Here is a 15486-nt window from a genome sequence, read left to right as displayed (position 1 = left end):
TGGTGAGGTAGTAATGGGGGACAAATAAACGGCTGATGAACTTAATGAGTAATTTGCATCTGTCTTCTCTGTGGAAGTCTGTGACTGTCAGGGAGCAGGAGTGAATGCCATTACTTTTACAATGGAAACGGTGCTAGCAAACTCAAAAGTCTTTAGGTGGTTAATTCACCTGGCCAGATGGAGTACATCCCAGAGTCCCAAGAGAGGTTGCTGAAGAGGTAATGGACGCATTGGTCATGATCTTTCAAGAATCATTTGATTCTGACATAGTCCCAGCGGGCTGGAAATTTGCAAATGTCATTCCACTCTCTAAGAAGGGAGGAAGGCAAAAGAATGGAAATTATAGGCCAGTTAACCTAACCTCAGTGGTTGGGGAAGTGTTAGAGTCTATTATTAAGGTTGAGGTTTTGAGGTACTTGGAGACTAATGATAAAATAAGTCAAAGTCAGCATGGTTTCTGTAAAGGAAAATCTTGCCTGACAAATCTGCTAGAGTTCTTTGAGGAAGTAAAAAGCAGGGTAGACACAGGAGAGGCAGTAGATGTCATTTACTTGAATTTTCAGAAGGTGTTTAATAAGTTGCCACACATGAGGCTGCTTAACAAGATAAAATCCTATGGTGTTACAGGAAAGATACTGGCATGGATAGAGGAATGGCTGACAAGTAGGAGGCAGCGCGTGAGAATAAAAGGGGCCTTTTCTTGTTGGCTACTAGTGACTAGTGGTGTTCCTCAGGGGTCAGTATTGGGACTGCTGCTTTTCTCATTGTTGCACAATGATTCAGGTAATGGAATTGATTGGATTAAATTGAATTGAATTGACTTTATTTCTTACATCCTTCACATACGTGAGGAGTAAAAATCTTTATGTTACGTCTCTGTCTGAATGTGCAATATGCAATATTGCAATAAATATAATTTGTAATAAATAGTAGTAGTAAGTAGTATGTACAACAGGACAATCAATAAGGCATAGGAATACAATTCTATTAGTGTGAATTAATCAGTCTGATGGCCTGGTGTAAGAAGCTGTCCCGGAGCCTGTTGGTCCTGGCTTTTATGCTGCGGTACCGTTTCCCAGATGGTAGCAGCTGGAACAGTTTTTGGTTAGGGTGACTCAGGTCCCCTAAGGCCCTTTTTATAGACCTGTCTCTGTAAGTGTCCTGAATAGTGGGAAATTCACATCCACAGACGCGCTGGGCTGTACTCACCACTCTCTGCAGAGTCCTGTGATTGAGGGAAGTAAATTTCCCATACCAGGGAGTAATGCAGCCAGTTAGGATGTTCTCAATTATGCCCCTTTAGAAAGTCCTTAGGATTTGGGGACTCATGCCAAACTTCTTCAACTGTCTGAGGTGAAAGAGGCGCTGTTGTGCTTTTTTCACCACACAGCTGGTACTGAGGAATTGATGGCTCTGTAGCAAGGTTTGCAAATGATACAAAGAAAGGTTTTCTCCGTAACTGCATGAGTTTCATCCGGTTTCCTCCCACAGTCCAAAAACGTACCAGTTAGTAGGTTAATTGGAATTGTAAATTATCCCCTGATTCGGCTAGGATTCAATCGGGGCTTGCCGGGCGGCGAGGCTTGATGGGCCAGAAGGGCCTTTTCTGTGCTGTATCTCAATAATAAATGAATAAAGTGCCGGGGTTAGGACTGAGGTTAAGTTACCACTCAATGCACTTTAGTAAACTATTTAAGAACTTTTTAAAAGCTATTTATTAATGCTTTTGGGAGGGTGATTTTAGATGCATATCATATTTATACTGAGTTAAATACTGTATGTAATTAGTTTTGCTACAATAAGTGTATGGGACACTGGAAAAATGTTGAATTTCCCCTTGGGGATGAATAAAGTATCTATCTATCTATCTATCTATCTATCTATCTAAATAAATATAACATTGAGCTTTAATTTCACCTTATGAAAAACAAAGAATACAGCTTAAGTTACCCCAAATCAATTAAATATACTTGTTACCCGAATTAATTCACATCATATAAATTACCAAGTACTTATTACTTCTTTTCCATTATTGAAATGAGTGACCTTGCCTGGTTTGTCCAGGTTTCAGCTGAAGCACTTTCAATAGAAAGATTTCCCATAGCAACTGCCAGGAAATTGCAGGAACTTGTCTATCCGACTTATTATATCTCTGATATATATTTATTAGTCAAAATAAATAAGTAGTGCAAAAATAAAAAGAAGAAAAATAGTGAGGTAGTGTTCATGAATTTGTTGTCCATTCAGAAATCGGATGGCAGAGAGGAAAAAGATGTCGCTGAATCATTGAGTAAGTGCCTTCATGATCTGTACCTTCTTCCTGATGGTAGCAACGAAAACAGGACATGTCCTGGGTGAAGGAGGTCCTCAATGATGAATGCTGCCTTTTTGAGGCATTGAATATATCCTGGATACAATGGAGGCTAGTGCCCAAGATGGACCTGACTAATTTTACAACTCTCTGCAGCTTATTTCAATCCTGTGTCATAGCCCATCCAAACCAGCTGGTGATGCAGGCAGTTAAAATGTCCTGCATGGTACATCTGTAGAAATTAGGTTGATATCTTCTTATTAAAGCTTTATTCAAGGTATACTATCTGCATCTGTAACAAGTCAGGATATTCCAAACCTTTCATGAACAGGGTTCCTCAGCTCTAAACTTTATCTTGTACTTGATGTGGCTACAATCCCATTATTAATCATATTTTTGTTACATATATTTTTGATAAGTGAAAGCTAATCCAAAACTTAGCTCAAATGTAATCTTAGAGGATTACATCTGAAATACATTGGTCATCTCTTCATCTTTCATTTCTTCACAGGAGTAATGGTTCCAAGATTAACATTGAAAATTTTGTATCTGGTTATTTCAGTAACAATGGAAGAATTCTTTGCTTTATGAAATAGATTAATTTCTGCAAAACTTCCCATGTTATGAAAAGTAATGAAATAAAAAAGAGTGAAATGCACTGGGAATTTTGATACAGTGCATTCCCAAGAGCAGAGTCGTGCACTGTTTATTGTAACAAAGAATATGGTACATTCATAAAATGAAGGAAGAGCCCCAAAAAAACACCAGCATTGCAGACATTCCTAAGTTGAACATTTGTAAATTGAAGAATACCTGTTAAATGCATTTCTATGTGTTTTCTCACCTCTATAATCCTAACCTATCTTTTGAAGTGTGTTGCCAAAATTCCAAAACGTTCTACTTGAATGTAAAATAAAGTAGAATACAGCTTTTACTGATTTTTTAAACAGCTTTATTTTGAAAGTAGGTAATTGTTCCATTTGTTGACTTTTCATTTCAACAGTTAACATTACAGAACAGATATTATAGCCAGTACTCTGATGTAGGAAAGGAAAATGTTGAATATGTTAGGGCAAGTTCCCCAAGTTTGTGTAATTGCATGTGTCATTTCCTGACATATTGCAGCTCTGAGGAGCTTTTCCCATCAGCACTGGATGCTAAAAATTCTGGCACACCATTTTCTGACCAATAGTCATAAATTTACATGCTTTGCAAATCCCCATTTCAACTATCCACAGCCAATGGATGAAACTTCTCCAGTGGGACAAAGCTTGAAAATTACTTTGTAAAAACTTTCTTAAAATTTTTAAGCAGTTGATAATTAGTCATTTCCTTCTAATCAACACAAAATGCTTGATGTGTTCTCACTGGGAAGTAGCTGTTGCAATAGTCAGGTTGATGATTATTTTAAATCCTTGGCAAGTTCTTTATTGGCCTTATTCTACAGAGAAGGTTTCCAGTTTTTTTTTATTTGCACATAGTTAAAAAGTCTGACAACGGTGACATAGACCCGGTCTTCCTCCCTTGCCTAAAAATGGTGACCTTTACCTTCATAACTGGGCTGAAGTTCAGAACTCTGAGTGATGGCAGGAATTTTGAACTTGCACGCAGCTGATTGCTGGTGTATGGACTGCCTGTTGGACTCTTCATGGAATTTAGCAGGGGAGCCCAAACTTCTGCAGATTTCCCAGCATTTAGCCTGGGAATTTCGCCTCCAGCACATGTGCCAGGTTAATCTGGAAAAATTCCAGCAAGACCATTGATTTCAATTAGAGACAACCACTGGGGAAAGAAATATAATTATCAGATCATTTTCATTAGTTGAGATGATTTGAATGTACTTAATTTTTCATAGTGTATTTTATACTATTATTTTCCATATTAATTTTTTTGAGAGTTTTCGCCTTTGTGTATTTTTGAATGTTCGGCAAAGGCAGAGACTTTATAATCAAGGTTTCTGATAGCAGTGGCAGCCGGGAAGAACCTTGTCAGGCACTGTAAGGAATTCTAGAAGTAGAATCAGTCAGCTCAGTGGAAAGAGCACTCTGTTGCGGGTCCTTGCTGACCTATTGATAAAGAATAAAAAGGTGAGAGTTGACATTGGACCACTGGAAAATTATGCTGGTGACATAGTAATGGAGGACAAAGAAATGTCAGATGAACATGAAGAGTACTTTGCACCCGTCTTCACTGTGGAAGATACAGGCAGTGTGCCAGAGGTTTGTGAGTGTCAGAGAAGAGGAGTGAGTGCCATCGCTATTACAAAGGAAAAGATATGAAGCAAACTCAAAGTTCTTAAGGTGGATAAGTCACATAGACCAGATGGACTACATCCCAGAGTCCTGAGAGAGGTTGCTGAAGTGATAACAGATACGTTGGTCATGATCTTTCAAGAATCATGTGATTCTGGCAAGGTCCCAGAGGTCTGGAAGATTGCAATTGTCACTCCACTCTTTGAGAAGGAAGGAAGGCAAAAGAAAGGCAATTTTAGGCCAGTTAGCCTAACTTCAGTGGTTGGGAAAGGGTTGGAGTCTATTATTAAGGGTTAAGTTTCGAGGTACTTGGAGACTAATGATAAAATAAGTTAAAGTCAGCATTTTTTCTGTGAAGGGAAATCTTGCCTGACAAATCTGTTAGAGTTCTTCAAAAAAGTAACAAGCAGGCTAGACAAAAGAGAGGCAGTGGATGTCACCTACTTGGAGTTTCAGAAGGTGTTTGACAAAGTGCCACACATGAGGCTGCTTAACAAGATAAAATCCTATGGTGTTACCGGCATTGATAGCAGAAAGCTGACAGGCAGGAGGCAGTGAGTAGAAGTAAAAGGGGCCTTTAATGGTTGGCTGCCGGTGACTAGTAGTATTCTTCAGGGGTTAGCATTAGGACAACTACTTTTCCCCTTGTTTGCCGATGATTTAGGTAATGGAATTGATGGCTTTGTGGCAAAGTTTGCAGATGATACAGAGGTAGGTGGAGGGGTAGATAGTGCTGAGGAAGCCATGCGATTGCAGCTGGACTTAGGCTACATCCACACTATGCCAGCTAAATCCATAACCGAAGCTTTTTCTCTTCGTTTTTACCCTCCGTCCACACTAAAACTGCGTTTTCATCCCCCAAAAACGGAGCTTATCAGAAACGCTTCCCAGGGTGGGTTATTTTTGAAAACGCTGCTCGGGCAGATCAGTGTGGACGGGGTAACCAGAGACTTCTGAAAACGCTATCAGAGGGCAGCGCACCATTTCATTGTTTTCTTGAACGCAACCCCCCACACAATCTAACAATTTCAGAACAGACGGCAACGAGACTGAAGCCAGAAGAGTTAGAAATGTACTCACCAAATACTTTGACCCATAATTTACTGAATAAATAAGTATACTGTACTCACTTTGCCCTGTTTTCTGTCCTTGCTCATATGAAGGTGGTTTACCTATTTATGCAATTCTCTGACAATAGATGTGTAACAGCCTAATGTAACATTGTATGGAAATACAAAATAACACTGATGCAGACATGTTTTATAGATTTAACAAGGTGCTTTAGTAATGCAACAGAGTTAGTCAGTTTTTCAGTGTTCGTCATCAGCCGGGTCAATCTGTCATTGAACTTCCTGACAGTTGCCGCCGTACGCTCCAGTATTTGTTTCTTTTTAGTTTTAAATTCTCCAACAGATGTCCATCATTTTAAGTCTTTCTAGTCTGTAACTACACAAATGCGCACTTTTACGGCGAAATTCGACACCAAACATGTCGCTTGTTTTCAGTAGATGTGTCCTCGCAGGAGGAGCAGATTCGCCAAAATCTCCGTTTCAGTGTGGATAGAGATATTTTCAAAAACGCTTAGTGTGGACGCCTATCGTTTTTACTCGAAACCGGCGTTTTCAAAATTATCCGGTCTAGTGTGGATGTAGCCTTAGATGAGAACTTCGGGGGTGGGGGGGATCTCATTGAAACCTACCGAACATTGAAAGGACTAAGTAGGGTGGGCATGGAGAGGTATCCAGAACTAGAGGGCACAACTTCAAAATTGAGGGGTGACCTTTTAGAACAGAGGTAAGGAGGAATTTTCTCAGTCAGAGAGTCGTAAATCTGTGGAAGGCGGAAGTTGAGAGTCTCCTGATCAGTCAGGGCATCAAAGGATATGGCGAAAAGGCAGGTGTATGGGGTTGAGTGAGACCTGGGATTATCCATGATGGAATGGCAGAGCAGACTCAGTTGGTTGATTGGCCTAATTCTGCACCTATGTTTTATGGTCTGAATTACTTCCCAGTCAAAGGTTATGCCCGTGAATCTACCTCAGTTTGAAATGGACATCTAGGACAGATACCCTGTCATCCTGGGTCTCTAATCTAGAGCAGCTATTGTATGCCTCCCTCCCTCACGTTGAGAGATGACTGATATTAATAAAGGTGAATAAAAAGAGATGATGGAAATCTAAACTCAATGTAGAAAGTGATGGGAATACTCATTAAGCCAGGCTGCATCTGAGGAGAAAGAAAATGAGTTATTATTTCAGGTTGATTGCTTTTTCATTTTCTCTGATGCTGCTTAATGTAGAGGTATAGAGTCAATCAGCAAAAGAACAGGCCCTTCGGTCCTCCAGCCCAAACTGGCCTTCAGTTACATATCTACTCCAATTCCACTTGCTCATCTATTGTGGGAACAGTTTTCAATCTTCTCTACCTCATTGTGAAGAGTGCCTGCTTTCACCAGCCATTCAGGCAGTGCATTCCAGAGTATCGTCTGCTTTTTTTCAGTTTTTAAAAATTATCTTTGAATTAATGTCACTTCATTAATATTGTCTTGGGAAATGCAGCGTTTTGTAACTGTATTCTGGGAATTGTGCAGTATTTGCTGTTATGCAGTGATATGCAGATTGGTACAGGATCACTTTGAATTGCTTTAGGCTGTGGTTTTTATTCCATATATATTGGATTCCTGTGAATTGGGGCACATCAGAACCAGTACATTTTGGCTAAATGGTTAAACTAAGCAGCTGTCTCAATTAGCTGAAGTTTCATGGAAACTGTTAAAAACGTTTAAAAAAGACAAACTACCATTTAACTAAGTATCATGTTACGTATTTAAATAAATTAGAGCACTACCAAAACTACTACAGTACACTAAAATGGTGTATTAGCTCCTACTAACTATCGACGGAGGAATTCATTCAGCGTACATGTTGTTTTGATTGACTGGAAATGAACAAAATCAGCTAGTGGACTACCTTCAAAGAGTACTTTCGATGAATGCATCCTCCAAATCTTCATTTTATTTGTAACGTTTAAGATGATTGTCAACGCCCTCAAAATTCTTCATAGTTCCTAACTTGTCAAAGAAGTGAATTATTTAATTTTCACTCCCGGCCATTTCTGGAAGCACGGAGCCTGAATGCTTGAAACTACAGTGAGTAAAACAGTTCTGAATTGCCTTTCTGTTTGTTACTCACAAACTATCAGTGACAGAAATCACTGATTTTGAAACGAAACATGCAAACGATGCTATTTAAAACTGTTCGCTCTAAGCATGGTGCAGAGTCTCACAGCCAAACTATGTTAACGGAACAGATGCCAGCTGGAAGATGTTCAGCAACAATCTCCTGCCCCATTTAAGTGGTATGTTGCCCCAAGTAAATGAAGGGAATCCTGGCTATTTTCTTGATTCATTTTTGTTCTTTAAGAGTTATCCAAAATATTTGTTGCCCCAATTAACTGATGGCCCAATTAACCAAACTTCACCATATTTGAAAGGTGAAATGCCACTTCTAAAATATAATGTGTGAGTATCAATGTATATTTAACAATGGAGTTTAAGATATACAGTGACATTTTGTTCTGCCACTGTGGTTAATTGGAGATTAGAGTGAGAAAATAATCAAAAAGTTACAGTGCCAATGGAAAACATTTGGCCAACAGTGCCTGAGCTAGTCACGAAGGTGTCCTATGTAACCCGTTAACTCTTTCAGTAAAGGATGCCTTACAGTCATCAGTCATGGATTGCTTCCTCAATGTCCACTGAAGCAATTATATCAGTTCTACAGGATCACCATTGCAAATATTTGCTCTCCTTTGGAATTGGTATTCTGCCACTTACACACATTTTTACTTTGCCTTCTATTCAGTGGCAAGTTTTGTGAAATTTCAGCAAAGAATTTCCAACCTTGAAATCAGCTTCCTGCCTTTTTCTTATCCTTAGTTTTTTTTAAATTTCGCAGCATTAATATGAGCAGCATTTGCAGTTATATAGTGTGTTTTATGTGTTACAATACCCTGAAGTACTGTAAAGCAAAATTTAAATCACCTGGATACATTTAAAAAACTATTTCTCTATCCAGGCAATTAATTTATCCATAGGAAGGTGAAGTTGACCTTCTTCTACAATACTACCAACCCCTTACTGACCAGCTCTGATCCTGATGTAACTCTTATTTCCAAGATTAATAAAAAGACAAATTGTATTTTTATCCCATTTTACCTCAAAAAGTATTGTCACCAAGAGTACTTAATCTCACTGATGAGAAAGAGAGAATATCTATTCTCTCTTCCCTATTGAACTGTTTTTCTGTATTTGTGGTAAATATTAACAAAACTTCTGCCTTTTAATCTGACAGTCCAATTATCCAACATCTTGTACTTTAACACTGAGTAGTCATATCAACACAAACTGTAGCAGACACCAATTGATGTCTAATTAATTTAAAGATGGCTTGAATCCGTCAAAGACTCATTGTTATGGTCTGTGTACAGACAACAGATAGACATATTGCTTTTCAGTTGGCAGAGCTAATATGAGAACCAACTCATCTTTTGACGATTGCAACATCCATTGCATTTGGGCACCAGTCACCTCTCTGGTGCATCTATGCTATAATAAGTCCCACTGCGCAACCCTTGCATGCAAGCGAATCAATCCATTTGCTTTCTATTTACCGGCTTTCTGCTTTTAGCATCTCCGCTCTTCTGAACTGCTTTGAAACTAGCTGTACACCTATGGAGGAATTCAGCAGTAAAGAAAACACAAAATTATGGATGCAAATTTAGATCTAATACTGGTCAAGGCACTTCTTTTTCTAATTGCAATCTGTTTTTTTAATCTGCTACATGCAACACTTCATTTCTTGATTTCATTCTGATTAAGTTTCAATTGAATGCAAATATTGTAGTTTTCCATTAATTTTTTTGTTTCCTGTTGTTTTGCCGCCCAATATTGCCATCACTGAATTAGGCATGTTACGATTAAGCAACAGTAGTGAATTTCTTTTGCCCACATAGTCTGAACAAAAGCTTTCATTAAAAACAGATTCATTTAGGAGGTGCCACTTACCCTGGTCAAGGCAGAAGTGTTGCAAAACATTTATTTCCAAATGTCAACTAAATTCCAAGCCAATAACTAAATAAATGTCTACATTCACATGGAAACCTCAGTCTGAATCGAAATGTGTCCAGGATTGTTTGCTGAAATTATTTTTCACTTTTATTTTTTTTCTCTCTCTCTGCTTACCCAGATGTTTACAAATAATTAAGTCAGTATGTCTTCCTTTAATTCTGAGGTAACGTGACACCAGTCTGGTTGAGGGAAGTATGCTTTGATGATGCTAGATTGGTTGTTGTCATGCAATGTTTTTCCAACTAAAAATATGGATACACCAAGAAATCAAGCAGGCTGAAAATTAATCTGTCTGTTACCAGCTTTGAAGTTTATGGAGAATGTTAATTACAATTTGAAAATTGATATGATTCAAGATTTATTACTAATATTTGTTGGGGTGTAGATACACATTTTTGAGTCAATTTTGCCCTTCTGTGGTGATGTACTATTTCAGGAAATGAGACTGCCAGTGACTCAACAGCACGACTGGTTTTACCTCCCACTTCCTGTGATTGTTTTATAGGCCTTCAAGACAGCACTAATGAGCTCCTATTGGTGCTTGGGGAAGGGTGATGTCATTGATGACTGGTGCAGATGTGACCTGAGCGCATTTGATGAGGATGGACTCCCAAGCTGCAGCCCATTACCTCAACCTGTGTATGTATACTAATCACAACACTAATTACCTTTGAGCAAGGTTTAACTAATACTGCAAATCCTAGTGACTATAAAGTTTCAGAAAATATCACCACCATTTGAACTTTCTGGCATAGTTGCTACAAACTTCAGAAAAAGCCAACAGGGTCAAGTGGAATATTACTTTAAGGATGTATTTTCCAACATAATGTTAGTATTTTAAGCCATGTCCTTTGATTTATTATACCTTGTTTAGTATCTACTCTGTTCTTTACCATGACTTCAAACTGTGAAATCAGTAAGAAAGGGGTTTATCCTTCATTCCTGCTTTGAAGGTGCAGCAGTAATGTGTTAGTTGCAAGTAATTTGATCTTAAATGCCTCAGAAGTTATGTCCAAATGTTCTTTCCTGTCTGGAAACATGAATATACTTTTTGAACCACTCAGGAAAGAATTGTTAAGTTTCAAGCAAGTGTTACAGCCAGGGACAAATATGAAAAGCATCGAATCTAAATGAATTTTTATTACCTACATGTACATTGCTGTCAATGTGTCCCTGAGCACAGATATTTCATGTGAGCCAGATCAATGTTGAAAGAGCATTGGAATCAATTACCTGGTTTTTAAAAAGGGTCAGTGATGATCTGGGATTGTTCAGTGTCAATGTACTCTTTTGTACCTGCATTCAGTGGTTCCAATATACATTCTCAAAAGTTTTCATTTCTTGGAGTGTTTAACTTTTCACTGTTCTTGATTAGCTTACTTTCCACATGCTATGGATTAAATAGGATCAATTTGATCAGAATGCTAAAGGTAAAACATAAATATTAAGACGGGGTAGGAAGTAGTTCAACTAGGTGCACTGGCAAGAAGTCTTCTCTGAGTATGGCAGCACAGGAAGTTTGATGGAAAAGCAATAGGAAATAGTCTAGGATTGTAGTAAGTGAGAAGATAGAGGCATGGACGATGCAAAGGCAGTAAAGGAAGGTAAACAACTTGTAGAAATAATACTGAAGTGTTAGTGTGCTGAGACTCTTGTTGAGTATGCTAAGCTGAAGACCATTCCATGTCAGTGATGCCTTACAGACACTTTAGTTCAGAGAGAAATGTTGATGAGAACATTGAGAGAACTCCTTATTCTTTTTTACAACATGGCTTTGGGGGGGAAGAGGCAAAATAAATAAATGATTTATTGTGAGCAGACTCCTGCTATGTTGCTGAGATTTCTTGGTCAGTTTACTCTTTGCTGCCTGTCTGTAGCTGTCGAAATTTGACTGCAGGCAGAAGGCAGAAGTGCTAATCTTCATCTAGAAGCAGCAAAGACCTGTGAACTGTGGAAGCATTTGACTTAACATATCTCGCAGCTGACGGGTCAAATGAGCATAACTGAACAGCCTTAACCACCAGTTTGAGGCATGATGGTGAGGGCGGCACAGTAGTGTAGTGGTTAGCACAACGCTTTGCGGTACAGGTGACCTGGGTTCAATTGCCGCGGCTGCCTGTAAGGAGTTTGTACGTTCTCCCTGTGATCGCATGGGTTTCCTCCAGGTGTTCCAATTTCCTCCCACAGTCCAAAGACATACCAGTTAATAGGTTAAATCGTCATTGTAAATTGTGATTAGTGTAGGATTACATTGTGCTGTATCTCAAGAAAAAAGAAACAAATGGACAGAGTTTTTGACTTACCAGTGAATACTTTGTATGTTCTAGTTGAGGCCTGTGTCTTCGATATAATGGGTTGCTTAGCCTGCTCGTCAGTGAAATTTGTCCAATTCCACTTTCATTTCCCATTTTAATTTATTGATATGTACTGGTATATCATGTAGTGCTGAAGTTCATTTTTAAATAGCTTTAAGTAATTACACAAATTTGGAGACGGGCTTTTATTAAAAAAGACTGTCGGATATAGTGGGGTTCCTGTAATCTAATTTCAATTTCTGCTTCTCATTAAAGGCAAGGCAGTTGGTCAAGTAGCTACTTCCCTATATATAAGCTGATTGCTGGAAATTGATGTAAAAATAATGACTAGGCTGGATTCTAAAATCCCACTGGAGCTTGAGGTGTTGCAAATGAATGGCTCAGCAAAGAAGGCACAGTAAGGTTTGGTTTTATTGCAATGAGAATACAAGAAGAAGAGCTTGTGGGTTAAAGGAAAATAGACACCCACCCTCTGAAAAGCAGTGGACAGATGGAATAGAGTACATAGCGTTTATTTGCAGCATGCAGAAAATTATGTATTGTGCTTGAGGCGGTGTATCAAGAAATGGAACCTGGTGCTCTCTAGTATGTGTCTCTGATTTCCTTTGTGCATTGAGAAGTGGTGTCTCAAGAAACCAAATTTTGCACTCCTTAATGTTGCTCTCTGATTCTTCTTCATATCAAGGTTGAGACTCTCATCAAGTGTAGAACCATCAAGTACTATGATAGGCTTGGAATGGCAAGATGCTCAACCAGTGATAGGAACGAAGATAGCTGACTACGTCATCCACTATAAGAAACTGGACGACTATATTGACCCAAATCTTTATGCAGGTAAGTGGAGAATTTCTCAAGCAAATTTTTGCAGTTCAAAATTTTATGTCAAGAACTTCCTGGCTGGATATTTACTAAATTAAGTTAATTGCAAATATTTTCTTCTGGAAGTACAAAAATAAGCAAAACTGGAAGTTAGATACTGATTGGAATAGAATTATGGTATTTTAAATGTATTTCTGACTGTATTCAGAACATGAGATTTGTAACATAAGCTGTTTTTGAAAGTCAGTGCATGAAATCAATAATGTGAAAACATTTTCCATTATACCTGTCATCATTTTGTTCTATTGCACTTAATCTTCACTGCTCAAGAGGGCACTGATGATGACAGCCACTGCCAGAGATGCCACTTAAAACAAAAAATAATATCCATAGGCATGTTTGTGAGGAATGATCCCTCAACCATGCTATCACACCTACAATAAATCAAAGCACACAGTCCATGTATACAACATTTCTTAATGAAATAGTTAATTTCCTTTGTGGCTGGCTTACATTGTTGAGAACACTTGTATATCATGTTCTCTCTCTTTTTCTCTCATTATGGAGAGAAGTGAGTGACAAGTGGTTTTGTACTAAACAGTGGCCACGAGTCAGTTGGGATAATGTTAATTTGCCAGCTATCGTGGGTTGGTGAGAGGATTCTTCTCAAATTTGTGAACATATTTGATTTTATATTTGTAGTAGATATGTTGTCTCTATGTTTTTATAGGCATGTGATCATCACACACTAAATGTGCCTGTGAGTTTTTCTATAGTATGATATACTGTAAAGACTAATCCTGCTTTTGTTTTTGCTCGAATGAAGATAAACACCAGATTGAGATTCCAGTCGTTAAAAAAAAATGACTCATGGACCTCAATTTTTTTGTGAAATTTTGTTGCATTCTCGTGAAATTTTCAGCCTTTTGTTTAGGTTGACAGAGCTCCAAGTGCTGCTGGCATACAATTGGCATAAAGGAAAAACCATCTGCAAGCCAAAGCACTCCTCCCTATTCAATACCTGTTAGATTGTGATCACATTGTACCTTCAGTTCATACCTGCATTTCTAAGCAATATCCTTATTTTTACTTTTGTAAAAAAAATGCCTGGGGAAACTACAGACTCTCAGCCCTCACAGTGTGCCCTGTGTTAATGAAAATGCTCTGTTAAAACTGCTGGCCCATCAGATTTAACAGCAGGTTTTTAATTTCCCTGTTCCCGCTTGGAATGTATAGTTTATCCACCAGCCAGCCAGCAAAGAGGAAAATGTAAATCGAATAGAAAATGAAAAAAATTAAGTGTGATGGTTCAAAAAGGAGAGATCAGAGTAAGTTCATTGCCATTGTTACTTTTGGACCAGTGAAGGGTGTAGTTCAAAAACATTTTTTGTTTGTGGTGCAAAAGATATGGATGGTCATATTAAGACCTTTGATTGTGAAATGACAGCTTGTTGAAAAATCGCTGCAGAGGTCCATTATCACACCATTACTACACACTTGCAAAGCTCCTGCAGGCAATTGTTAATCTGGCAAACAAGAGGAAATCTGCAGATGCTGCAAATCCGACACAACACACAAAATGCTAGAGGAACTCAGCAGGCCAGGCAGCATCTATTCCATAAACCTGCTGAGTTCCTCCAGCAATTGCTAATCTGCTTTTGCTGGGTATCAGCAAGTGTGTCTTGATTCCTCATTACCAGTTCCCTGCAGAGATGCGTTAACATTGTGTTCCTCAGCAAGTGCATGGGTGCAAAACACCATCTTCACCACAGGGCTTCACTGATGCACAGAGCCGTTATTGGGGCTTGCAGCTCACATAAATTTTGTTGTTGATGGGCATGTCTGGGTGGAACCATTGTTACATTTACCTGTAGGGAAGGTGATAATCTCTCAGTATTGTGCAACATTCTAGGTGATTTAAAAACCCTCTATTGGGCAGCCTGCCATACAGTGCTAGTCCTATCGTTATTGGTGTATTCAGGGAAGTGTTATTCCATAGTCAAAAGCAGGCAGAATGAGGTTAATTGCCTGCTTACTGAGTGTTTAGCAGGGGTGCATTATCCTTCATTATGTGCCATTGCAGTAGTGTGTTAACCTGTTACTGAGCTCCCTCAGGGCTGCACGCACCAATTGCTGGAGAAACTCAGCAGGCCAGGCAGCATCTATGACGACACTTCACCTTTGAGTCTGTTGAGTGTTCGGCCTCCTGTATATCGGTGGGATCTGACATAGATTGGGAGACTTCTTTGCCAAGCATCTATACTCCATCCACCAGAACAAGAGGGATCTCCCAGTGGCCACCCATTTTAATTCCACTTCCCATTCCCATTCCAATATGTCCAACCATGGCTCCTCCACTGTCGAGATAAAGCCACACTTAGGTTGAAGGAACAATACCTTGTATTCTGTTTGGGTAGCCTCCAACCTGATGGAATGATCATAGATTTCTCAAACTTCCAGCAATGTTTCACCCCCCTTTACCATTTCCCATCCCCTTGTCCCTCTCTCATGTTATCTCCTTGCCCTCCCATTGCCTCCGTCTGATGCTTCTACCTCCCCTCCCAAACATTTTTTCTTCCCTCCATAGCCTTCTGTCTCTTTCACCAATCAACTTGCTCGCTTTTTGCTTCAGCCGTATCGCCTGGCATTTCTTTCTCCTCCC

At 39.0% G+C, this 15486-nt stretch overlaps 1 protein-coding gene across 7 annotated transcripts in view; it reads left to right on the top strand.

Annotated features, from left to right (window-relative positions):
• The window catches only part of LOC132407564 (astrotactin-2-like), a 1730264-nt gene that overhangs the window by 1286976 nt on the left and 427802 nt on the right, over positions 1-15486 (top strand). For all 7 annotated transcript variants that reach the window (XM_059994285.1, XM_059994284.1, XM_059994283.1 and 4 more), the window contains 2 exons: positions 10196-10329; positions 12691-12839. In XM_059994285.1, coding sequence (XP_059850268.1) covers positions 10196-10329; positions 12691-12839 — 283 coding nt within the window. The remainder of the gene's footprint in view (positions 1-10195; positions 10330-12690; positions 12840-15486) is intronic.

The sequence above is a fragment of the Hypanus sabinus genome, chromosome 18 (assembly GCF_030144855.1).
Source record: "Hypanus sabinus isolate sHypSab1 chromosome 18, sHypSab1.hap1, whole genome shotgun sequence".
In the NCBI taxonomy this organism is placed as follows: Eukaryota; Metazoa; Chordata; class Chondrichthyes; order Myliobatiformes; family Dasyatidae; genus Hypanus; species Hypanus sabinus.
This window is presented reverse-complemented; position numbering and strand designations above follow the sequence as displayed.